A 23,894-nucleotide genomic window follows, 5' to 3' on the forward strand; every position below is an offset into this window, starting at 1 on the left:
TTCTGAAGCGGTCGCTCTGCGTGATGCGTACGTGCCGATGCTTCGCTTGAGCACGAGCTCAGAATACCCCCCCCACACACACACACACACACACACACACACACACACACACACACACACACACCCCATCCCCCGGCACCGGTTCGCGGCAAAGTGTAACCTCTCGTCGGGCCGGAGTTGGTCCGCGTAGACAAATGACAGCTAACGGCTGAAGACGTGCAGGAGCCACATCAGTTCAAACCCTCGGAGGGAAAAATACAAATGGCGTCGATAAGACATAAATGAAAAGAACACTGTTGTGGCGATTGTAGTATTTTCTACATGTCCGTATTTACCATTGCTCCAGTGCAGCTGTTTAAAAAGATAGCGAAATCTCTTTACTTCAGCGCATCGGTCACAGTGCGGAAAAACGGACGACGGACGCACAAGCAGTGAGTCTGGAGACCGGCGACTCTGCTGACCTTTGACCTCTACCGGCTCTGAAGCAGCTGATCTGTGCAGAGACGTGTGAAATGTCAGAATTGCTGGAAAGTAAAAACTATGAACCACGAACAAGCTCGGCTCAATATGCTCCTTATTTAATAACCATTACATTATAATTACAGGGTTTTACAGCTTAATGTTACAGTAATATTCTCTCTCAAGTCTTCTGAGGCTCGGTTGTCCAATCCAGAGTCGGTCCGCCTGCGTTCCGGTTCGTCTCCAGCCCCGCCGGCGAACGTCTTCCGGTAAGTTTTCAAAAGACTTGCGAAGCAGCGCGAGAGCTGGACACAGTCGTGGCGTAGCTCGTTTCCTCTCTACGCTTCTGGATGTAACGTGAATCTGGACGTGGGGAACAGAATTTGAAATGAATCTTGTTTCGGGACGCGAACTTCGACCTCTTTCTCTCCACCCGGCTAACCCGGGCTCCTCCCCGTCCTACTTCTTCTCCTCTTCCTCTTTAGCCGTCTCGGGTGTCGGAGGGGGCGGAGCGTCACCCGGGCGGTCGGCCCGCGGCGGCAGCGGCAGCTTCTTCTCCAGCCGGGTGACTCTGTGCTTGAGTTTGCCGTGAGCGGCTTCGTGCTCGGCCAGCAGCCGGGCGTAACGTGTCTGCAGGACGTCCAGCGTGCTCGTCATCCTCTCCACCTTCTCCTCCATCTCCTTGGGGTCGGGGCCCTGCGCCGCCACCTACGGGACAAGACCAGTCAGGACTTTTAGTTTAGCAGATCAGCCTCCTTTGCGTCTGTTTTCTTGTCTGTACGAGATCGTGCGACTGCACCTCCAGGTCCAGAAGTCCGTCCTTCATCAGAATCTGCCTTCCCTTCTCCTCCAACAGAGCCTTAGCATCAGGATACTCCTTCAGCGCCTCCATCAGGTCGTCTTTGGAAAGACAGAAGAGGTCGGAGTAACCGATGCTCCTGATGTTTGCCGTCCTCCTGTTTCCTGCCTTACTGCCTGTTGAAGAAGAAGAGAGTCCTTTTCAGAAGCAGGCGAAAAACGCACAGGCTGATATTCTGCCTAATGTAAAATTTTTATTTAATCTTGGGCCAAATTTTAACAGAAGCCAAGTGTCAGGGACTAAAGGAGGCAACGGCTTGATGCACAATCGCAGGTTTCCCGTCATTAGTAGCCGGGTAACTTTCGTTGCTGTCGTCAGCAACCGATGCGGCTCTACCTTTAATAGCCAGGATGCTGATCTCGCCAAAGTAGCTCCCGTCACTCAGAACAACAAACTGCGTGACGCCATCGTCAGCGACGACGGCGAGTTTTCCCTCCTTGATGATGTACATCTCCCTGCCGATGTCGCCCTTCTTGCAGATGTAGTCTCCTGGACTGTAGACCTGGGGCTGCAGCTTCAGCACCAACTCCACCAACAGACCGGCCTCGCAGTCCGCGAAGATTCGAACCTGCAGGACGACAGCACAGGAGAGAGACCCTGGTCTTTCGCCCGTCCTTTGAGCCCGTTTTTCACCCACAGTGCCCTTAAGTGCGTGCAGACCTTCTTCAGGGTGTCCAGGTGGACGTTGATGGCGATCTCGGCTCTCAGTTTGTCAGGCAGGTACTTCAGCACCTCCCTCTCATCCACCGCTTTCTTGTTGGTCCACAGGAAGTCGAACCACTTGATGACTCGCTTCTCCAGGTCCTTCGTTACCTGGAGAGGTGGAGGAGGGGTTGAAGATTGGTGACACATTTGATCTATTTATGTATTTAGTTATATCTCCATAAAAGAGAAATGAGAGAATCCAAAAAATACACTTGGTAACGACCCTTGACAAGAAGACTCCCTAGTTTTTCTTAATGTGATAAATACTGAGAAAAAATACCCATTTCTACCGGTGTACAACTACTGCTCTCACTGCTCGGCTTAATATCTGGCCCGTCTCAGCTCTGCCTCTACATTTCTGACGCCGAGATCCCAAACGTGGGCAGATGCAGATGTCTGCCAGAGTGAAGGCAACGCAGTGACACTCTGTGCCACGTTCACTTCCGAAAGACATTGTATTTCACCGCTGTGTTCAAACTTTGAGCACCGCACGGACAGACGGATAGACGTGAGAGGCCAACGTCCTGACCGATCGACCGACCTTTCGGAAGCTCATGTACTGTTTGATGGCGTCGATGCGAGCCTGGAAGTCGGCTCTAGCAGCGTTCATGTTGGTGATCATCGAGCCGACGTTACCGACGATGGTGGCGAATATCAACACACCGACCTGGAAGAAAATAAAAAATAGAGCAGAATAGAATGACGCTCAGATTGTGGTCTGGTACCAGTGCTGATTTTGGGCTGTGTTTTATACAGTTTCTGTGTGACTGCTGACAACATTAGACACTGATGCACCTAGAAACGTGGCGTGTTTGGTTAAACCCAGAAAGGGTTTTGGTAGAAAAGCTATTATATAAATATGTAGTTTTTATATCAGTACTGAAGGTCGGGTATTGCCAAAGCCGTATGTGCATGCAGGAGATTCTCTTTTACTCCAAATTTGAATGAAACAAACGAACAAAAACAAAAAAATTCTCTAAGCGACACTCACCAGGAAGTCAGTGACAACGAAGAAGTACTCAGAGTTCTCCACCGGCGGCGGCGTTTCTCCGATGGTGGTGAGCGTCAGCGTGGACCAGTACATACTGTAGGCGTACTTCCTCACCAGACGACCAAACTCCGGATCTGTCGGGTCGGGATACACGAACCTGTCAGAGCCGAAGCCTGGAGGAGCAGGACGACACAAGGTGTCAGAGGCTTTCGTGAAGTAACCACAGATGAAACAACCAGAGTCCGGATTCAAACCAGCAAACTCACCGATGGCCTTGGAGAAAGAGAAGTAGAGGCAGGCGTTCCAGTGGATGATGATGACGATGAACATGACGAGGTTGGAGATACGAAGAGCGTTGGGGTAGTTAGTCCTGGTCTCCGTCCTCTGGAAGAACTCCAGCATCCTGAAACAGAAAGAAAGAAAAAAGAAAAAAAAGATCTTGACCGAGTCTGCAAACTCAAAGCAAATCCGGCAATTCGTGGACAGCGTTCTTAGGGATGGGAACGTCTGCCTGTCCGCCACTCTGGTCCAGACTGAAACGAAATGCGGTTCAGATGTTCACGTTCCCTGCGGGATGAACCTTAATAACTCTGCTGATCCTCCGACTTTCCCTCCGACCTCGGCAAACCTAACGTGGTGCACACCATCTGAATATAGAACCTGCTTAGCATCAGCATGTTAGCATTTTCATTGGGAGCATGTTCGCTAGCCTCACGGAGCCACTAGCGCGGCTATAGACCGCTGGCTTTGTCGTGTGCAGTAAAGTGGAAGACCGAACACTGAACACTGGTGCGCCCTCTTTCAGCCCATCCGTCTAGTTGGCTCAGACGGGTGGGTGCCGCCAAGCAGACTCACTGCGCAGCACTTCCGTTTTTTGCTTCTACTTCACTGTATTTATCAGATCAAGATTGAGCGAAACATCCTTTTATGAAAAAGGATGCGTTGTTGTAGATTAAACAACCAAACAGCACAGGAGGAGTTCAAATCATATCTACGAACTGCAACGTTAAACTGCTGTTTACACAATATGGCATCAGCACAAAACAAAAATATCAGAAGATTGTGAAGGGACCAATGAGTCCCGGGACTTTGGACAGTTTACCGCTGATAAAACTTCTGTGCTTTTATTCCAGGACATTTTTTGACTGCAGGAGTTTTTCTTCAAAGTAAGCAAATAAAGGATCTGAGTATTCTTCCGCAATATTGTTAATGAGACTACATTTTGTGCGTGTGTGTGTTTACCTGTTGAACCTGAGGAGCTTATTGAGGCGGATCTCGGGGTAGGTGAGGCCGAGGACGACAAACAGCAAGTCGGTGGGAATCATGGAGATCATGTCCAGTTTGAACTGGAAGCTTTTCATGTAGCGCTCACGCAGCTTCTGCTCGTCCTTAACCAGCAGACCCTGCTCCAGGTAACCTGCGCGCACACACACACACACACACACACACGTTTGGACAGGTGTGTTACGGAGAGCTATATCATTCAGTTGTGATTGGAAACGTCTTGTATCTGTTAATTTTGTGAGCCTGTACATTTGGGATTCTCCTTGCAAACTAATCTTGATTTTGTTTTTATCTGTTAAATCCAGTAACTGTGGTTGGGGACGATATCGTATTGGTGAAATATCAGACGTCTGTGTAAATCAAGAGCAACTAACGATGAACCCAATGCAATGGCTTTTTTGCAGCCGTTAGCAATCTCCAAAATCAAAAAGCAAAAAACTGCTTCTCCTCTAGAAAACATTGTGAAGCATTTTTGATTTGATTTGTTTTTTGCCAATTCCTATGCAATTATTCCTTTATTGCTATTTTCAGTTGTGTGATCTGTCTCACGATGTTGTCCCTGCCTTTTAATCTGTCCATTGAAAATGGGGAAAATCCCTGCTGGCTAGCAGCAGCTGTCTTGTGTCAAAGTTACGTCACGTTTGCATGAATGTGTCGGAACGTGCATCGAGCAATCTGTTGGTGTGCGTGTGTTCGGACCGGTCCTGGTTCTGAAGACCATGTCGGCGAGGTAGAGCAGGTCGGAGAGAAAGTCCAGGATGAACCAGTAGACCACATAGTCAGTCTGCAGCTCCTCAAAACAGGCCCTGAAACACACACATACGCAAAATCCGTTATTATTACAGTAGTAGCCGTTAACACCAAACCCAGTAGACCACTGGCACTGATGGGACCCACACCCGGCCTCCCAATGACACTGTGTGAGAAGCCGGACGTAGTCTGTGGGATCGCGTGTGTGTTACCTGGCTATGATCAGGGTCCAGTTGTACATGACGGGGATGGTGATAATGAGCAGCCAGTGGTAGTAGGTGTTACCAGCTGGATCGATCACCTCGACCTCCTTGGGACTGGACACACGGACGATAATGAATGGTGATTAACGACTGCTGCACGAATGACTATGAAAAAACTCATTACTGATGAATAAAAACAGAGCCTCTGATCTCCGTCTGTGATCCAGTGGATCCCAATAAACCAAACCTACGCCTTCTTCTCCTTCTCCTTCTCCTTCTCCTTCTCCTCCTTCTCCTTCTCCTCTTTCTCTTTCTCCTCCTTCTCCTTCTTTTTCTTCTCCTTCCTCTCCTTCTTCTCCTGCCTCTCCTTCCTGGCAGAGAGGAAGACAGACAGGTAGAGGAAAACCTGGTTCAGTGGAATTAAAGGTGATTAGTCGATTTCAACGCAACAGAAAACACGGAGACCTGCTGTGTTGTCTTCCTGTACTTTATCAGGTTCTGTCCTCATTGTTTGACTGTTGCAGATTTCAGTTGTGATCACAAATGAAACATTATCTCCAAATATGTGTCCCCTCAGGGCTTCCGTCCTCAGAAACAGAGACTGCGGTGGGGGAAACGTTAATACTTCAACAAAAGACCGACGTGGCCCCTCAGATGTCTCTTGCGGCCCTTTAATGGGCCCCGATCCCCAGATTGCGAATCACGGAATCAGAGGAAAATGAGGGTTGAACTTACTCCTTCTTCTCTTTTCTCTCCTTCTTCTCTTTCTTCTTTTTCTTCTTCTCCTCCCTGGAAGGCAACAGTAAACACATCCCAGAGATTAACCTGGCCGCATGTATAAATGCCTGGACATTAGTTTTGTGTGTGTGTGTGTGTGTGTGTGTCATACTCCTCCTCGTTGTTGTTGCTGTTGTTGACGTTGAACAAAACTGGTCCTGCTCTTTGAGCGTCTCTGGAACAAAGAAAAGCAAAGAATCTCTTAATCAACCAACTGACAGAATTTAAAACTACCGACCGCACCTGACTCAGGTCGTTCGGGTCTTTCCCCGGAACGACCGCAGTCACACGGAACCAAGGACCGAGGACCACTTAAAGCTTCGAGGACCCATATAACTTGCTCAAGTGTGGCCCCTGAACTTTCTTTTTTTTATTTTATTACTCAGTAGTTGAAAGCAGCGAGACGACAGCAAATGAGGGTGGACAGGCAACGAGGGGACGCTGCAGTTCACTGTCAGCGCCTTAACCCCAAGACCATTGTCTCAGTCATTCTCAGTTCTGCCGCGGGAGCTGCCTGGCGGGATGAATTCAGGGTAAAGCCCACCACAGCTTAAACATCTGTACAGACCGGCCAGTTTCCGCGACAACTCACCTGACCCCCTCCCTGGCGTCACCTGGCTCCTCCTCCATGTCTTGTAGCACGATGGTGGGCGGGACTAATGGAGCCACTTTAGCCATGGCGCTATTCTTCCTCTGACGTCCTGCAGAGACCAACGTGAGAGTGTCAGGAACTAAAACCACGTCAGCCTTGTGTTTGACCTGATGACGAAGCTTCCATCCGTCTAAGAGGTTTTATTTCGTCAGCCCACGGGACCCGCGAAATCACAGCGGAACTACAACTCCCTCAACGGCGGAGCAATCGTGAGGTCTGACCACCAGGGCTTCACTGAAAAGGCTGTAAACGCGCCGTTCAGTGTATATTCTCGTGCAGTTTTCGCACAGTTGCCAGAAACGAGTAGCGCCATCACACTGAGCTGGAACTAAACGTCCGATCGCGTGTCATGACGGCCTCTTTCTGGGGTCAACGTCAAAGTGAAGGTTTCGGCTTTGCCTTCGCTTTCACAGAGGGACTTCTATCATTATCGTTATTAATATTACTGGTAGAAATCTTAGCAACAGTCACATCACACAGATTGACAGGTAGGCTGTTCCTGGCTGTACGTGCAGATGAGTGACCAACTACAGAAAAACTCGCTGCGTCAGCGAGGCGTTGCTTCACGGACACGGCGCTCACGGCTCCGTCTCCGAGCTCTCCCGGAGGGATGGACCCCATTCCTCCGGGAGGTGTCCCCTCATCCGGTGGGGGTGGAGAGCGCTGTCTTAACCGGTGTCCTCTCTCGGGAGCAAACTGGGACATTACTACACCGCAGCAAAAAGCGGACACCGCTTTGTAATGAATTCTTCAATCAGCAGTGCCTGTGTCTGTTCAGCTCCTCAGCTGCAGAACATCTGCACCAAAATCAGTCCATCACCATCCGACGTATGAACATTCACAACTGATGAGGTCTAAGGATTGAAGGTGGAACGTAACTTACTGACTTGGCTTGCAGCAGGATAAACACCGAGCTAATGCTCTGCTATTAGTGGCGCTGACAAAGAAAACGTCATCTTCACTGGTTTAACAACATTTAGAAAAAATCAGCAGTTTTTTGGTTCCTGATGTTTTTCTAAATACTACACGCGTTGTGAAACCGGCAAAGGTAACATCTTCTGCCTGCAGGCGCATTAAACTGAAATCAGTGATCCACAGAGCATCAGTAAAAAGTTTAGAAATCACTCATAGAACCAGAACCTGGGGTGTGCCTTTGAGTCTCGTCTCCGACCAACAGTCTTGGCTTTCTGTGACCTGAACCAAGTAGTTTTAGTGTCAGACACCTTGCATGGACAAGTGGAAGATCAGAGGTGGTCAGACCCCCTGAAAACTGACTCTACAGCCTGGCTGCTCCTGCCAATGGGGTTTACGTGTGTGTGTGTGCGTGTGTGTGTGAGTGTCGAACAATTTTACATCTACTTCACCATCAGTGAGAGACGGGAACAGACATCACAACGGTTTATTTTCTGTGAATCAGATCTTTCTATGGTCATTTTGAATTCATGTTGTAACAATAATTACCCCTCTACCCTCACTCCATTATCTCCTTACTCACCTGTCAGCTGATAATCCGTTGCCCTTGGTTACGTGGCCTAGATCCACCAACCGCCCATCAAACTCGTCGCCATGGAAACAGAGGAGTAACCCCTCTACACAAACACACACACACACCTGGCCCGTTAAAGTCCTTTAAAGTGTGAGTCCAGAGAGAAAAGAGGAGAAAAGAGAGGGATGGAAGGAGCGAAGCAGTGGAGTCTCCTCTGTCACCCTGACAGGGATAAAGAGATTAGAGCAGGGATGATACTGTCTGGCTCACACACACCTGCACTCGCGCTCAGAGGCGGCCAACGGACCCACCCTCGCGCCGAATCCACCTGTGAAGATTTAAAGCATCACAGGGGAAAATAAAAAAGGGTGTGTGCACACACACACACACCAAATGATATGATGGGGATTTTCTTCAGGAGGATCGGGGAGGAGGTAACGCTGGAGGAGAAATCTGAGGAAAGAGGGAAAAGAAGGACCAGATGAAGAGGGAAGAACAAAGGAATAAATGGGAGGAGATGAATGGATGTTAGCAAGAAAAGCGAGGAGGGAGGAAGGACATCCTGAGGAAGTAAGGAAAGGTGGCGGGAAGAAGAGGAGACAATGAAAAGTGAGGAGGGGCAGATTAGTGGTGCTGATTTTCCTCTGATCCTCCTGAGTCAGCAGTGTGACCCTAATAACACACACACAACTCAAGCTGCTGTGTTTAACAGGCAGCTTTAACAGGCTTATTAGGAATTACACTTCTGTTAGAGCGTGTGTGTGTGTCTGTGTGTTTCTACCCAGGAGGTAAAAACAATGAACTTTACGGCGAAGACTCGGTTTAAGGTTCCAGGTTGCTCTTCTCCTTCGTGCTGGAGAACTCTGGCTCAGCTGAAGTTGAGCTGAGAGCAAGTTGAGGTTCAGGCTAAAGTTGGATTTGATTTCATTTTAGCGTCAGATTATTTTTCTGAGACGCGTCCTGCGTCCCAGGGTGTGCGACGTCTCACGCGCATGAGAAAACACAGCATTTAACCCAGCAACAAAACAAACACTGCAAGCGTAGACTATCACATCGGAGACTACAGGTAAGTAGCTGCAGTGCATCGATGCGGTCGCTCATCGTCAGGTTCAGTGTCCAGTCCAAACCGGGACACGATCATTTAACCGGCTGAAACACTGGTTGTCATGGTTTTAGTCCCACATGTGGCAATAAAAGTCCAAGAAGCATGTAAATGTTCAGTAGATGGTCTTAGATCAGGTCTGTTCCAGGCTGAGTCAGTCAAACCTGGTTTGTTCTAGCCTGACCCAGCTGGATCAGGGCTTTGAGTCTGGGTCAGATGGTTTTGACAGCAGGTAAAATCCTGTAGTGTGCGATATGTTAAGACTCTGATCTTCAGTCGTTCCCGTGAAGATGGCGACCGACGGCATCACCTGTGTTGTCGAGGGAGACGTGCGGGTAAATGAACGGCTTCACCTGAAGTTAGCTCCGTTTTAGCGGAGTTCAGTCAGATCCGGGTCCCTCTGCCGGTTCTACAGTCCCGGCGGGATCTCGCCGAACGTCTCTGCGCAGGATTCGTCCGCATTTGTTTTGGTTCGAGAACACGAGACGGGCAGCGTTCTGGGCGGATCCGGCGGTTCGGTGTGGTCTTTGTAGGTCCCAGCTGGTCTAAAGGTTTGTCCCGCACCAACCACGAATACACAGTAACCACAACAATCATCAGTCTTCCTATATTCATCTTTATTGGAAAGTGGAACGAATCAGATCATCATCACTAATGACTGACAGTAACATTGGTCCTGATGCAAACAGGCACACACACGCGCACACACACACACACACACACACACACACAGCCCAACAGTTTCTGTCCTAACTAAAAATTAACACAAAAAACAAGCAAGTCTTGGAGGGAAGATGAAAGGAATCATGGGAAATGTAGGAATAAAAAAAGTTTTTAAAAAACACCCGGTGTTTTAACTTCGTTGTGTTCAGAAGAAGTCGAGGTCGTCCGGAGCGTCGAGGTCTCTGTACTCGATGATCGACCGAGGGTCCCCTCGCACGCCCCTGCACACGCAGAGAGAGGGGCAGGGTTAGAGGTGATCGATATGTAATCAATACATTTCTCTGTGTACTGTGATCACTGTCTTTTCCCTACCTGCTGTTTCGTTGTTTCCCAGGAAACCCTCCTCCTCCTCCTAAATGACCTCTGAAGTTGTCATAGTTACCACGCCCCGCCCCAAACTGGTTGGGGGGGTAGGGGGGTCCTCCGCCTGCAACACACACACACACACACACACACACACACACACACACACACTTTAAACCACTGCTTCACAACTACACTTTGAACAAGAAAAGACGTGTAATGCTGCAATGAGAGAAACACCGGAACCAGGACCAGAACCAGCTGCATGACAAGTTCTTTAAAGTGTTTAGTGCTGTTACTGTGTGTGTGTGTGTGTGTGTGTGTGTGTGTGTGTGTGTGACCTGAAAAATTCCACAATGGAACAGGAAAAGAGCTATTAATCAACACTAACACTAAAAATCCGGAGCCAAAATGAACAATGACTCAAATCTCAGACTTTTGATTTGTTGTTCTGCTTCGTCTGCAGGACAAACAGGAAAGTGTTGTAAAAGTGGTCCTGTTTCAAAGGTCACACACCTGTCGACCTGAGTGGAGGAGCAATGGGAAGGAAGGTGAAGGAAAATCTGCAGACCGGCTTGGTACCAGATGAGGATGACGACACACTTTTCATTTCACTTAAGAGTCATTATTATTACAACTATTGCGATGATGTGATGGTGACTGTGCATCAGAGTGCGTACCAGGGAAGCCAGGCATGGGAGGTCTGACTCCAGGTGGATATCCCAGAAGGCTTTGCTGTTGTGGTGACTGACCAGGAAATCCAGGTACACCAGGGGGAGCGGCTGAAAGAGAAAGACATAATGTCAGGAGGTTATTGACCAAAAAAAAAATCAGTTACTTTCTTTCTCTTCAACCTGTCGTCTCTACTGTTTTCACATTTTTCAGAGTGCCTTTTTCAACACACAGACAACAACATGCGCTTGTTTGTTTTTGTGGGGGAGAAATTCCAGTCAACGGAAAGTGCCGGCGCTGAATCTTTCACTTTTTACACCTAGAGTTGTGTACCTGTCGTACACATGTGCGTGGTAGTGCTACTTTAAATACGCCCCCGTCACACGGCGTACACACACGCAGGTCAGGAGGCTGGTGCTCCGGCTCTTTCACAAAGATTTGTAAAATAAAACTACATGTCTGCATTAAAAAGTATGAAGACACATCAAACAAAAATAATCCACACCACAGGTTATTACATGTGCTGTGTCAAGAGTCTTGGAACTTACTGGTTCCGTCACTGAACGTCAATGTATTATTTCTAAAATATTCCTGACGTTGCTGACGATATTTCTGACGTCTTTTCATAGTCATGATCTTAGTGATGAGTCCGCGTCCCGTCCAGTCTCCCAAACCCTCAAAACCTGCTGCAAGTACATGGATGAACATTAGTGTGTCCTCTCACCTTGCGCTGGCGGTAGGAGGGGCTTGTTCTCAGGTAGAGCGGGTCTCTTGGCATCCAGCAGGAAGTTGTTGAAGAACTCGACTTCCTGTCTGACGGCAGAGACCTTCTCGGCGTGTTTGTTCAGGATGTGTTTACGCACAAACTCTGGAGCCTGAACAAGAACAACGAGTGTAACCAATCGGTCAGGCTGGACGAGGACGGACGGACACGGACACGGACACGGACACACACACACACACACACACACACACACACACACACAGCTGAACTCACCTTAAACTTCTTCCCGCTCAGAGGACAGAGCCATTTGTCTTTACTGAGCTCCTGAGTGTTGGCTGACAGGAACTTCTCCACCTGAACAGACACACACGCACAGAGGCATTAGAGACGGAGACGGAGGCGGAGACAGAGACAGAGACAGAGACAGAGACAGAGGGAGAGACAGAGACATGAGCATTGGAGATGGAGACGGAGACAGAGGCAGACAGGTGTTGTACCTCTTGCTCTGGGTCTTTCTTTCCCAGTCTGGCAGCTTCTTCTTCACTCAGGGTCTCTGAAGGAGACAGCAGAGGAGCCAGACGCTCCTCACACATCCTCTGGTGTTCACTCACTGTCCAATCAGAACACAGCGCTGGATTACACCGACAGCTTCGCGCACACACAAATTCTCAACCCTATTCACAGCGTATAGGTTCGTGGATGTACAGACTTCAGCGACGGTCCATGAATTATTTTCTGATGTAACTGAAAAAGAAATTTCCTTCTTTCTCTGACTCTTCGCTGACCAGTGTGTGTCATGTGTAGCAAGTAGGTACACAATGCCCCCCGGGAAGCGGGAAGATGCGCAAAGCCAAGCCAGGTCGGCAATGGACGGACGAAACCAAAAATCTGCGGACGGAGAGCTTCTTAAAACCCACCGTGACTTTGCCGTGACAACGGATCACAACCTCGCCGGAGGCGAGAATATGGTTAACTGGACTAACAGTCTACGGCCATGCTAGTAGCTCTGGTCTTCAACCAAAGTACTTGACAAATTCAAACTTGGACCTGATGATGGCGCTAGAGGAAAAGTCAGAGGATCAGCAGAGCTATTCCAGTTCATACGGAGGGGGCGATGATGATGAGGAAGTCTTATTTTTATCTGTGTGTGTGTGTGCGCGCGTGTACCCTCGGCTGCAGTGATCTTGGCCACAGGTAGGGGTCCTCGTACGTGGATCAGGCCACAGCGATGAGGCATCTCGTCCTCAGCAGGATACTCACAGAAGTTATAATAATCTACAGAGTGAACCAGACGCAGGTAGAGCAGCAGTCTGTCCAGCACCTGCACACACACACACACACACACACGCACAATGAAAATTACATCAACGATGAGACACAATCAAACCGACGGAGCTCCTCCCACCTTCAGCAGCTTATCGTCTGTCTCCACGGAAACCTCAGAGGAGGAGGCGGGGTCTTTGGCGTCACCTGCATCATCGTTGTTGCCCCCGGAGGCACCTGTCAGCTCCTCCTCCTCAGCGCTCACCTCCTCTATCAGGTAGTCTGTGATGTTTTTCAGAACGGGGTTGGTCTCCATCTGTACACACACAAACACACAGACCAAAATTGAGGGGTTATGGGTAATGTAGTGACTGCTCTAACTGAGGTGTTCAGCGTCTCGGGATCAGAAACGCTGCAGTCAAAATGTTTCCTCTATGGTCTGACCTCACACTGTTTTTCTTTGAATCTAGTTTTCAGAGAGTTAGTTGTGAGATACAATTTGAGCCCCATTTTTTTTGTCAGTATCTGTTCACATTCAGTCAAACTGTCCCGTTAAAAGCTGCTGAACCAGCTGTGATCAGCTCCTGTTCTCAGCGTAGCCGTGGATGTTCAGACAACTGTCACTGGGTCGCTCTGATACTGAAGGAAAAACAGGAAGATTCTGAATGAAGTTCTGCAGCCTCTTTTTCTTCTGGTTTCTGAGTGGATTTCTGGAGCTTTATTCTGGAGGGACCTCAGACATCATGATATCTACAGGTAGTGGACGTCCCACTGAATTTAAATATACCTGTATTATGTCTGTGAGTTCAGATTTGGTACGATTTTAAACGCTAATTGCAACTTGGTCTGTAAATGTTTCTAAGCATCTTAACCTCCTCTGTGGGCTCTGTGCCACTTCTGCAGCCAAGTAAGCTAATTTCCTGTTGCTGCCCCCCCGTCAGTGGACTAAGAATCATTTCCTTCTGGACGCAGTGCAGCGTTTTAACGGGCTCACTATGAGGCAAACAGTGACCTTCCGATTTGAGTGGAGCATAAATTTACGGGACCATACCTGCCCGGCCCAGAGCTCCCCCCTCTGGTCCAGACTATGGACGAGCCGGGCCGACAGACGGATGTCGTTCCTGACCACCGGCTTGTGGTGAGTCAGACCGTTGACGCTGCGAACGCGTCGACACAGATCTCTGTTGACCACCGGAGACAGTTCACAGTCTCTGAGCTGAGAGAGGAGGAGAGACGCCTTGTTAATCCATCAGCCCATGTTAGCGATGGTTCTGACTCCGAGCGTGTTTTCATAAATTTACCCTGATGTTCTGAAGGTTCCAGCACGTCTCCTTGATGTTCACACTGCGGTCAAACGTCACCCAACACCGCCTGAAGAACCTGATGCACACAAACACACACAAGTCCTGCACTAACCAACATGTTCTCCGCTCTTACAGGATACGGCCGGCGTTTTTCTATGTTTTTCTTATTGTCAACAAATCCCATGAAGGGACCAAAAACAACAATGGATTTATTCTACTACTAAGTATCGTCTGTGTATCCAAAACCTGACATATCTTATCCCTCCATGGCATAAAGCTCCATTGTTGCTCCAACAAAAAAAAAAAACACACATCAATGAGCCACACTGTTACAAAGAACATATGGGCCCGGTAGTTTTCTGGAGCTTTGTTCTGGAGGGACAATAAAGATCAGGACGTCCTCAGGAAGCGAAAGTCAAACTGAATCGTATCAACATGTTTCATGTCTGTGAGTTCAGATCTGACTCGGTTACGAGTCCGAGAAGGAGGATGTTTTTTGACTCTAATTCACCTCACACAGTATCTTGAGTGAGCGCCCCCTGGGGATCCTTTCGTCTTTGACCGGCTGAATGTCAATGTCTGTTACAGACAAGATCCTGTCCTTTCACCAGGGCTGAACTGTGGTTTAACTACGGTTAAATTACTGAGAAGCACAGCTAAGATTTCATTGTCTTCCGTACACTTCTGAACCCCTAAACTTTGGCCATTATGTGTTCAAAGGGCTTTATCTCCAAACACAGTTCTTTCTATAATGACGTGAAGCTGAGACTTGGCTCTTCGGTTTGTTTGTTTGAATCGCTTGTTTATTTTCAAACAGAAAAACTGGTGGACAAAGACACTGTGATGACGGGATGGAGACACTGTCCGTGAATGATCTCAAACCCGTCTGACACTGACGGATCTGTCATTAGCGGGTACAGGCCCGGCCCATTTCTCAGTCTCACCTCCTCTCAGGCTGAGGGTCCGACAGCGCCACCCGCAGGAAGCCTGGGTATCTGCGACACAACTACAAAAACACATCAGTCAGGTTAGTACAGGTGTCAGGACCTGTGTGTGTGTGTGTGTGTGTGTGTGAGTTCCCTCACAGCAGTGATCTCCTCCTTGGAAACCTCCGGCGGGATGCTTCTGATGAACAGGGAGGTGGTGAGGTGGAGGGGGCGGGGCTTCGCTGGAACCTCCTTCTCCCTCTCCTTCCCTCGCTCTTTACGACGCTCTGGCACGCGCACACACACACGAAACAAGGGTATTCTGTTCAGATTCAACATTTTATTCAAACACATTCACGTTTCGTGCTCACTGTGCTAAAACAGATGTAGGATCATTACAGGTTTAACTGCTGCAGCTCAAAAACATTTTGGTCAGACGGGTCTTTGTTAACATTTAGTCTCTTTAGCAGGTAAATTCATTTTTCAGAATACGTGGTGTTACTTTTATTTAACGCCGATAACCACTGATGACTGTTTAAAACTTTTTGTTTAACAACATGTTGTGGGTCATGCGTTTCTGTTGTGTGGTTTGAGCAATCATATCGTCATTCTGTCATTACCACAGATCACTGATAAGAGCATCCAATCACCATCACTCATTTTAAATGTCACTATAGCTGATCTCACAGCTGCTGTCATTAACCTGTATTTTGATCATTTTATCGGTCAGAAATAATAAAACGATGATTTTATCTGCAGCGCTACAGCGTGGCAAGAATGCTTCTTCCGAAGTCTGACAACAGAAACCGAAAACAACTGTATCGTGAATTCGGCTCAATGACACCGTCTCCCTCCTCCTCTCCGCCTGATTACAAACACAAAAAACTATGTTTTCCAGTGTCTGCAGCCGGATGCTGTGGACGTCGGTGCACAGAGCAAAGCTTTGGCAGGCACACGGAGAATGGAGATGCGGGGTTTTGTCAGATATTGTCAGACAGGAAAAAGATCAAATGGGTTGTTTTAAAAGAAGGAGCAGAGTCGCTCGTGCAGACTGACAGCAATCGTCATCAGTATCGCTGTCAGTCAGCACGATCGAGTGTCAATCGATCAGTAAATCTATAGAAAAATAATTAGATACTATTTTGATAGTTGATTAATCGTTTGTGTATTTTTAGGCAAAAATATCAAGTATTTGATGGCTCCAGCTTCGCCAGAGTGAGGATCTGCCACTTTACATTGTAGTAAACCGAATATGTTTTGGGCTATTGGCCGAACACAAAATGCTATTACATTCATTTCTATCTTCTGCTGTTCTACAGACTAAACCACTAATAAATAATGAAAAGAATCGTTATTTGCGGCCTTGCTCCTCCTCTGACTATGGAGCTGTCATTCCCCTGTCCTGATGGCAAATAAAGCTGTAAATACCGTCCTCTCCGTCCTCCTCCTCCTCCTCCTTCTCGTCGTCTTCCTCCTTCTCTCCCTCAGAGCGTGAGGAGTCAGAGTCGGAGGCGCTGCCCTCGCCGCTGTCAGCTGACACGCTGCGTTTCCTCTTCCTGCCCTGAGAGGAGGAGGCGGGGTTAACACCAAGCACCGTAAAGTACGTCGTCGTCCACATTAACGAGAACCAACTCACTTTCTTCGCCTTCCCCTCCTCCTCTTCGTCTTTCTTCTCCTCTTCCTCCTCCTCGTCCTTCTCCTTCTCTCCGTTCTGCTTGGCCTCCTCTTCACAGTCCTGAGACAGAAAAGAAAGGTCAGGGTTTTCTTGACTATCTTTATGACATATATTATTTTTTATTCAAGTTCGGGGAAAATGAGCAGTGGAGCTGCGTCACACAGGAAAGAATGTGAATTTAATGAGTGAAGCCACAATTTGAAGAATCCGGACAACCCACAAAAATGAAAAACCAACACTAGAAATGTCCTGATCCTAATGACCGGTATCAGCTAAAATAAAACTGCGTTTCTTTACTGTACTCTGTCTTTGGTAACGTCCAGCCAGCAGCTTGGAGAAAGCACAATAACCAACAGACTAATGTTTCACTGGACGCGTTACATATTTAATATTACTAATCCACCGCTGCTGACGTCACTCAGTTTAACCGAAGAAGGCACCTGCATCTTTTCTATATTGGTCTTTGTTTGTAAAAAATAATGGAGATAAAAAGTTCGATAGGAGATTTGTTAGATACGCTCAGACTACAAAAACAGAAGATGACCGAGCATCACAGACCGCAGAATATTTCTGAGATCATCGCTCTGACCTTATCACAGTCTTTTGTCTCGCCCGTCTCTCCGCTTGTCGTCCCCTCTGTCCGACTCCCTGTCGAATCTGAGCCGCCGGTTTGACCGCTCACATTTCCTCCGCTGGGGCCTCCCTGACTCTTCTCACCACCACCACCACCTCCACCTCCACCTCCTCCACTGCTGCTGCTGCTGGCCTCGCCGCCGGCCGCTAAAGGAGCAGTTGGTGCCTCCAGGACTTGCAGGTCAAAGTCTGTACCTCCCTCAATCTTTATTACGGCTGCAGAGAAAGACAGAGAAAGAGTGAGACACCAGATAAAGTCTGAGGACCGCATTACCCAGAAACCCCCCGCGGGGCGACACTTGTAAACTAAATTACGCAAATATAACAGAAACCCGTCCAAGTCCCCGACCTGGGTTACAAAGGCCCATTATATTTTCATCCCGTCTTCAGGGTTTCTGCAGTGTTCACCAAATTAAATTAACTAAATGAAATACCTTTTAATACCATGTAAAATGTAATTGAATATCTTATTTGTTGACGAATGACGCAAAACAAACACTAAGGCCGGCGATCATTTGTCCAGTACATGAATTTATTGACATTTATGTCACGTTTTTTTCAGGACTTCACAGCTGTAAATAACAATACCACTCAGTAATAGGGCTGAGTGGTACAGACTAAAATTTCCATCACGGTATAATGTGCAGCACAGATGGTAACGGTCTATATCACGGTATCCTCATTCTTCTTGAAATTTCAATTTAAAAGGCTTCTGAAGGGTTGAAGCACTCGTATGGCAACTGAATGGCAGCTATTACTGCACTCTAACTGTATGACTAGGACATATTTCACATAGATCAGAGCTATTTTAAGTATTTATTGTGCAAAACTGCATTTGCAGATGACTGTTTCTACTCGTTGCCTGGTCTTTTTTTTTTTAACAGCTCCTCCTCCTCTTCGTTGTGTGCAGCGCTTTCAGCCAGCCTTGGACTGAGAATGATATTCAGCCCTGGACAAAGGGGGTCGGGTCGGTGAGGCCAGTACCAGAACACACACGCAGCACACTCTCATGCGCACCCCGAATGACAGGTACACCGAGAGGGCCGGTAAAGCGACTGACTGGGCCAGTAAGAGCTTCCTTTTTATGGATGGTCCTCCAGCCCACCAATGCAGTCTTCTGGTGTACTTTCTATAAAAGGTTTATAGCGTTTAGCCCTACTTAGTTATATCATTGATTAATTAATTAACTAACATGACCCTGACCCCCATATGGACTACTGAAAAGGCCTTCAGGGGACAGGCCCAGGGACCCACACAACCACAAAGAGCAAAACCACCACAAAAAGACTCAAAACCTGCGTCGTTTGTCGTCACTTTGTGTCTCTTTCAGTTTGGGGTTCCTATGTAGGGGGGTGGGGGCCTGTTTATTTGTATATTCAAATGCTTTCAAAGGTTTTTCAGGACCTGCAGAAACCCTGGCCGTCTCACTGCTCAGTTCTCATCTGGTTTACCATCCTGTCTCTCTCTGTCCTTACCTGCATCCAGGAGTTTGATGATTGTGGGGCCATGGTCCATGTCCAGCGACACATTATCCAGCCAGTTGTTGTCCAGCAGAAAGAGGAAGACACCAAGTCGGGTTTTGAGGGCGGACAGAGACTCCGCCTTCCTCGCTGTGATGTCATCGGGGTGGTACTTTGAGCGAAACCACTCCTGGTCTTTGTGTTGGAGGAAGAAGTCCTGCAGCTGCTGCCGTCTGAAATCCAGTTTGTACTGATTGTAGCGCTTCACCGCCTCCGTCTCATCGACGCTGTCCTCCATGTTCAACAGAAACTCCTGCACGAACACACAGACATTTTTTTCGAAATGAAAAACAACTGCAACGAGAACAGAGACACACAACAATACATAAAAATAACTCAAATATGGCACTCAACAACGTCGACATAGGCATCCAGCTCTCACCTGGTTCTTACAGTACTTTTTAGTTTGTTTGCTCACCTTAAAGCTCCTCATGGTGGGAGGACCAGGAGGAGGGAGGTCTGGATCCACAACCCCCAACCTGAGAGACAGATTTTATTTATTTAAATTTTTACCGCAAAATAATGACCATATGATAAGTCTGTTATGGGTTTTTCTTCAGATCACATTTTTGTATGTTTATATAAAAACATACGTGACATAAGCCCCATTCAAAATGGATTTCTGTCTGTAAGGTAAGATTACCTGCTCTGGTCGTTGATATTAATCCTGACCCGGTTCTAATATCAGCCACAGGTAGGTACTGCTATTCTCTTTTGAGCCCCTGGTTTTATCTTTGTTTACATATTTTCCAATTGTGACCATGGACATTCAGGCTTTCTCTGAATGTCCATGTCTATCACAGACCAGATCCTGTCTGAACGGGGTTTATGTACAGGTAAGAAAGTTATTTCTGGCACCCGATAATTAGCTCACCTGCCCTGCAGCGGGTGACCTCCATGGTGTGGGTGAAGGTGGGGGAGGTCGGGGTGCCAGCCTTGAGGCCCCGCCCCAGGAAATGGAGCCCCTCCTCCTCCATACGGCAGATCGTAGCGGTACGGCTCCCCCCGGTGGTCGTCCCTGGAAAATTCACCCACCAATGACAGAATGAACACTGACTGACCTGTGACCTGTTTGCAGATAAAGCAAAACACGAGCAGCTGTAGCAAACACAGTCCTCACCAGTCTCGCCTCATGCGTTTGTGCTGAGGGCTGATGTGTCTGGGTGGAGAAAATCTCTCCCTGCGACCACGATCGTAATCCCTCCTCCTCTCTCTGCCACGGTCCCAGTCCCTGGACAACACACAACATTATGTCTGTCACGCACTGACGAAAAACATTCATTGGCAAGAATAAAAATGAATAAAAAATAACCGTTACAAGTGACGTGAGAACTCTGATGCAATGATTTTCTTCAGTGAGAAAAAACTAAACAATAATGTGAAAGACTAATGGACAAATGAGCTGATAATGGCTTAGTTTTATTCACTGAATTGCAGCTCCTGATCAGGTCAAAGAGTTTCCCCCAGCAGCCGATAACAACATCTGCTGTTCAGAAGCTGGTTTATCTGTTTGACCTGTAGCTCTGGCGTTAATAAGAAGCATCTTTCATTCAGTAACGTTCTGTCTCTGTCAGTGACGTTCTCTGATGTTTTCTGAAGAACCAGATTTATGGACCAAATCCATCTACAATCCACTGATAATTTGACAAGAAGCAGCAACTAAACAGCAGAGACAAACTACAAAAACATGTGGGCAGCACAGAGACATTTATAAAGACGTAAACTAATGTGACATGTTCAGCTGCTGTGGATAATTCAGTCACATATCTTCCATGTCGCTGTCAGAAGGAACGAGTAAATTCAGGATTAATGTCGAAAGTCAAACATCTAAACCTTCCTCCAGATGTTCACTAAAGAAAATATCTCAACGTTACCTGACAATTTAGCTCTCAAGATAACCCCAAACAGTGAAAAGGATTTAAGTGAATCGGCTTCTGAAGGATCAGATTAAGTGAACAGAGCCTTTGCCACCGAACTGTAACCATGTTAACGGCACACATACATATATCTCCAAAAAGTCATACTAAAATGTCTGAAAATTCTGAGCGACTTAAATTCACGAAATATATCAATAAAATGTCAAAAAATGTTAACATGCCTGAAAATGTTGATAAAATGTTCAAACAAAATTTACAAAAAATATTAATCTCTCTGAAAAATAATAAAGGGTCTGAATAAATATTAGTAAAATGTCAGCAAAAATCTCAGAAGAGAGATGAAGAAAAGAGAAACTGCAGCCTCAAAATGATTAAAATGCAAAAAGAAAAAAAGAAGAACATGACTATATTGTCTTTAGTTTTTGTTGAATAAAAATACCAAAAAAAAATCATGACTAAGATTTGACTAAAACTAAAAGACTCCATCTCAGGCGACAAAATAACCACAGGTGTGTACCTGTCAGGCCAGTCGTCCCTCCTCCTCTCCTCTCTCTCTCTTGACCGTTCCATGTCGCTCCTCTCTCTCCTGAACTTGTCCCGCCTCCTCCTGTCGAACTCATCGTCGCTGTCTCCCATTGGACTGAAAACACACAAACATTGTTTCTTTGAAGATCATGGAGCTCAAGCGTGAAACGAACGTGCCCAGGCCATCCCAGTTTTCTGGAAGGTGTCCGCTTTTGTCCCCCCAAAGATGTTCTTATTATAATGTCAGGTCAAGAAGAAGCAGCAAAGTCCCACATTTGAGAAACTGGAACCAGTGACGTTTTGGCATTTTCGCTTGAAAAGGACTGAAACGATTAAAAGATTATAGTAGTCTGATTAGAAGCAGCAGCAACCCACAGCTCATGGAGTTGATTATAGTAAACTACTGGTAAGCAACACTTAGCGCCCAACTGCTGCAATTTGTGTCAAAAATCAGAGCCATAACTCAGATGGATCTGAACACACAGGCCCTGTTCACACCTGATCCGACCACATCTGGCATTAGATGGCGTCTCCACATGCGTCTCGAGTGAGCACTTGTGATCGGATCTCACCTCCGCGCTCTATATGCAAGTAAACACGCACATCATTTCCGTTTGCAAAGACCAAATGATTTGTTGTTTTTTTCCGGTGGGAGGCAGCAATGCACTTCCTGTGCCTAGTCTGCTGGAAATTAAAAGAAGAAATCAAAATACAGACTGGGTCTATTCCTTGGCATGTTCCAGACAAACCTAATCACCCGAGATGTCTGACACATTCGTAATATCTCTCTATAGACTTTTTGAAATGTTCAGACATTGTGGACAAAGTCAGTTTACGCCACTAGTACGACTGTTCGCAAATGAGTACACGCCTCCACCCTCGCAGAGGACGTCAGTTGAGTAGGCGGTCCTTCAGTGTGGCGCAGGACATAATTGGGCGCACACTCTGAAAAGAACGTGACCATACGCAGCCAAGACCACCTCTGAATGTGGTCTGAGTGATTGATCGGATCTCAATGCGTCCTCCATGCATCTTGGATGCATTCACACCTGCACTTAGCGATGTCCCCTTGTGATCTGCTCACCCAAGACGCATGCTAATGTCAGGTACGAACAGGGCCACAGACATGAAACACATGTGGATATGATTCAGTGTGATGTCCCCTTCCTGAGGACGTCATGATCTCTGATGTCCCTCCAGAATAACGCTCCAGGAATCCACTTTGAAGATGCTGAAACAGCCGATCAGAGGTGACTCAATGCTGGGACTGAAGTGCCTTTTGTCAATGAAATATCGGGTGATGCTGCCCTCAGAACGGAAGTGAGTGTTGTTAAACTACTTTCTGTGTTTTTCAGTGTCAGTCGGGATTCATTTATTTTAAGATTTAATTCTTTTTTTTCTTACATTAGATGCACAAACTCATGTTAAAACACTTTAGTCTGAATCAAATCGACAGATAAACATTAGTTTTCTAAAATACAACACAAACAATATATTAGATATTTAACATTATTTACATGTTTTTGTGCCAATATTGACTGTAATTAGCCTGTTAGCTTCTGCTCTCTTTCATTAGCACTGGCTCCTTTTAACTGCTGCTTATTTGATTCAAATCGAACTAAAACACAGTAACAATATGAAAAATCAGGTAAAAGAAACAAGCACTTATATTTTCAATAAAGCTAACGTTAGCAGTCCGCCGTGCACCAGCTGAACGAAGCTAACAGCGGCTAATTAGCTAGTTAGCATCGGAGCTTGCCCAGTGTGCTTCTATATATATATTATATATTCGCTTCAGTTGGTGTTCACTTTGAATTTCATGTAAAACAAACATTACTGATGAGTTTCCAGTGTTTTTTACCTGAAACTCCGCCGTTTACAAACTGAGGAATTGGGTCTGCGACTAACGCAACAATTTCACCGCCAGTCCCAGAGCACAACGAACTGACGAGACTTCCGGTCCCTCGTAGTTCTTTATTTCCGGTCAGGTTTCCAGTTTGAAAGGAACAAACGCGCCCCCTGGCGGTGGTGAATAACATGTACGGCTGCCCCCAGTGCAAAACACAGACTTTGGGGTTGGGCGCAGGGGTTACTGTCACATGATGCATCCATTACGCATTTAGCTTTTAGCTTTAGCTTTTTTTCTTGCTTATTAATAAAATGTCGGAATAAAAATCACAGATAAATATTGAAAAAATATCCGTAAAATCTTAGTAAATATAAAATGACGAGAAATCTTGAGGAAATATCAATAAAATGTTCTAAGAATATTAATAAGTTGATGAAAAAATAATTAAAAATTAGCTAAACATCTCGGAGAAATGTTAATAACATGTATGAAAAATATTATGGAAATGCATAAAAAATATGAATAAAATTGTTTCATACATCGTTTGTCTCTGAGTGGAGAAAACACTATGGGAGGGTGTTTCCTACATTCATTCGGTTCCGCCAAACCCACGCACAATAATTACGCACAAA

At 46.7% G+C, this 23,894-nt stretch overlaps 2 protein-coding genes across 2 annotated transcripts; both read right to left on the reverse strand.

Annotated features, from left to right (window-relative positions):
• Positions 1 to 638: 638 nt before the first annotated feature.
• On the reverse strand, positions 639 to 7,385 carry cnga1b (cyclic nucleotide gated channel subunit alpha 1b). Its single transcript, XM_040141599.1, has 15 exons — positions 7,190 to 7,385; positions 6,621 to 6,729; positions 6,141 to 6,203; positions 5,987 to 6,040; positions 5,503 to 5,622; positions 5,261 to 5,365; positions 4,998 to 5,104; positions 4,257 to 4,431; positions 3,281 to 3,417; positions 3,015 to 3,187; positions 2,565 to 2,690; positions 1,979 to 2,131; positions 1,655 to 1,886; positions 1,259 to 1,434; positions 639 to 1,167 (listed from the first exon to the last, which is right to left on the reverse strand). The coding sequence occupies exons 1-15, from the start codon at positions 7,383 to 7,385 to the stop codon at positions 919 to 921; spliced, it is 2,175 nt and encodes a 724-aa protein (XP_039997533.1). The 3' UTR covers positions 639 to 918.
• A 2,479-nt stretch (positions 7,386 to 9,864) lies between these two features.
• On the reverse strand, positions 9,865 to 23,515 carry LOC120797234 (serrate RNA effector molecule homolog). The gene is made up of 21 exons (XM_040140714.1): positions 23,275 to 23,515; positions 21,406 to 21,528; positions 20,132 to 20,242; positions 19,886 to 20,029; positions 19,430 to 19,490; positions 18,967 to 19,264; positions 17,448 to 17,707; positions 16,820 to 16,918; positions 16,612 to 16,744; positions 15,343 to 15,470; positions 15,202 to 15,263; positions 14,255 to 14,333; positions 14,005 to 14,169; positions 13,096 to 13,269; positions 12,858 to 13,011; positions 12,188 to 12,300; positions 11,964 to 12,044; positions 11,691 to 11,841; positions 10,975 to 11,076; positions 10,304 to 10,418; positions 9,865 to 10,212 (listed from the first exon to the last, which is right to left on the reverse strand). Exons 2-21 carry the CDS (start codon positions 21,522 to 21,524, stop codon positions 10,137 to 10,139), a joined length of 2,625 nt encoding a protein of 874 aa, XP_039996648.1. The 5' UTR covers positions 21,525 to 21,528; positions 23,275 to 23,515; the 3' UTR covers positions 9,865 to 10,136.
• Between the last annotated feature and the right edge of the window lie 379 nt (positions 23,516 to 23,894).

Source organism: Xiphias gladius, chromosome 12 (genome assembly GCF_016859285.1).
Source record: "Xiphias gladius isolate SHS-SW01 ecotype Sanya breed wild chromosome 12, ASM1685928v1, whole genome shotgun sequence".
NCBI lineage: Eukaryota > Metazoa > Chordata > Actinopteri > Istiophoriformes > Xiphiidae > Xiphias > Xiphias gladius.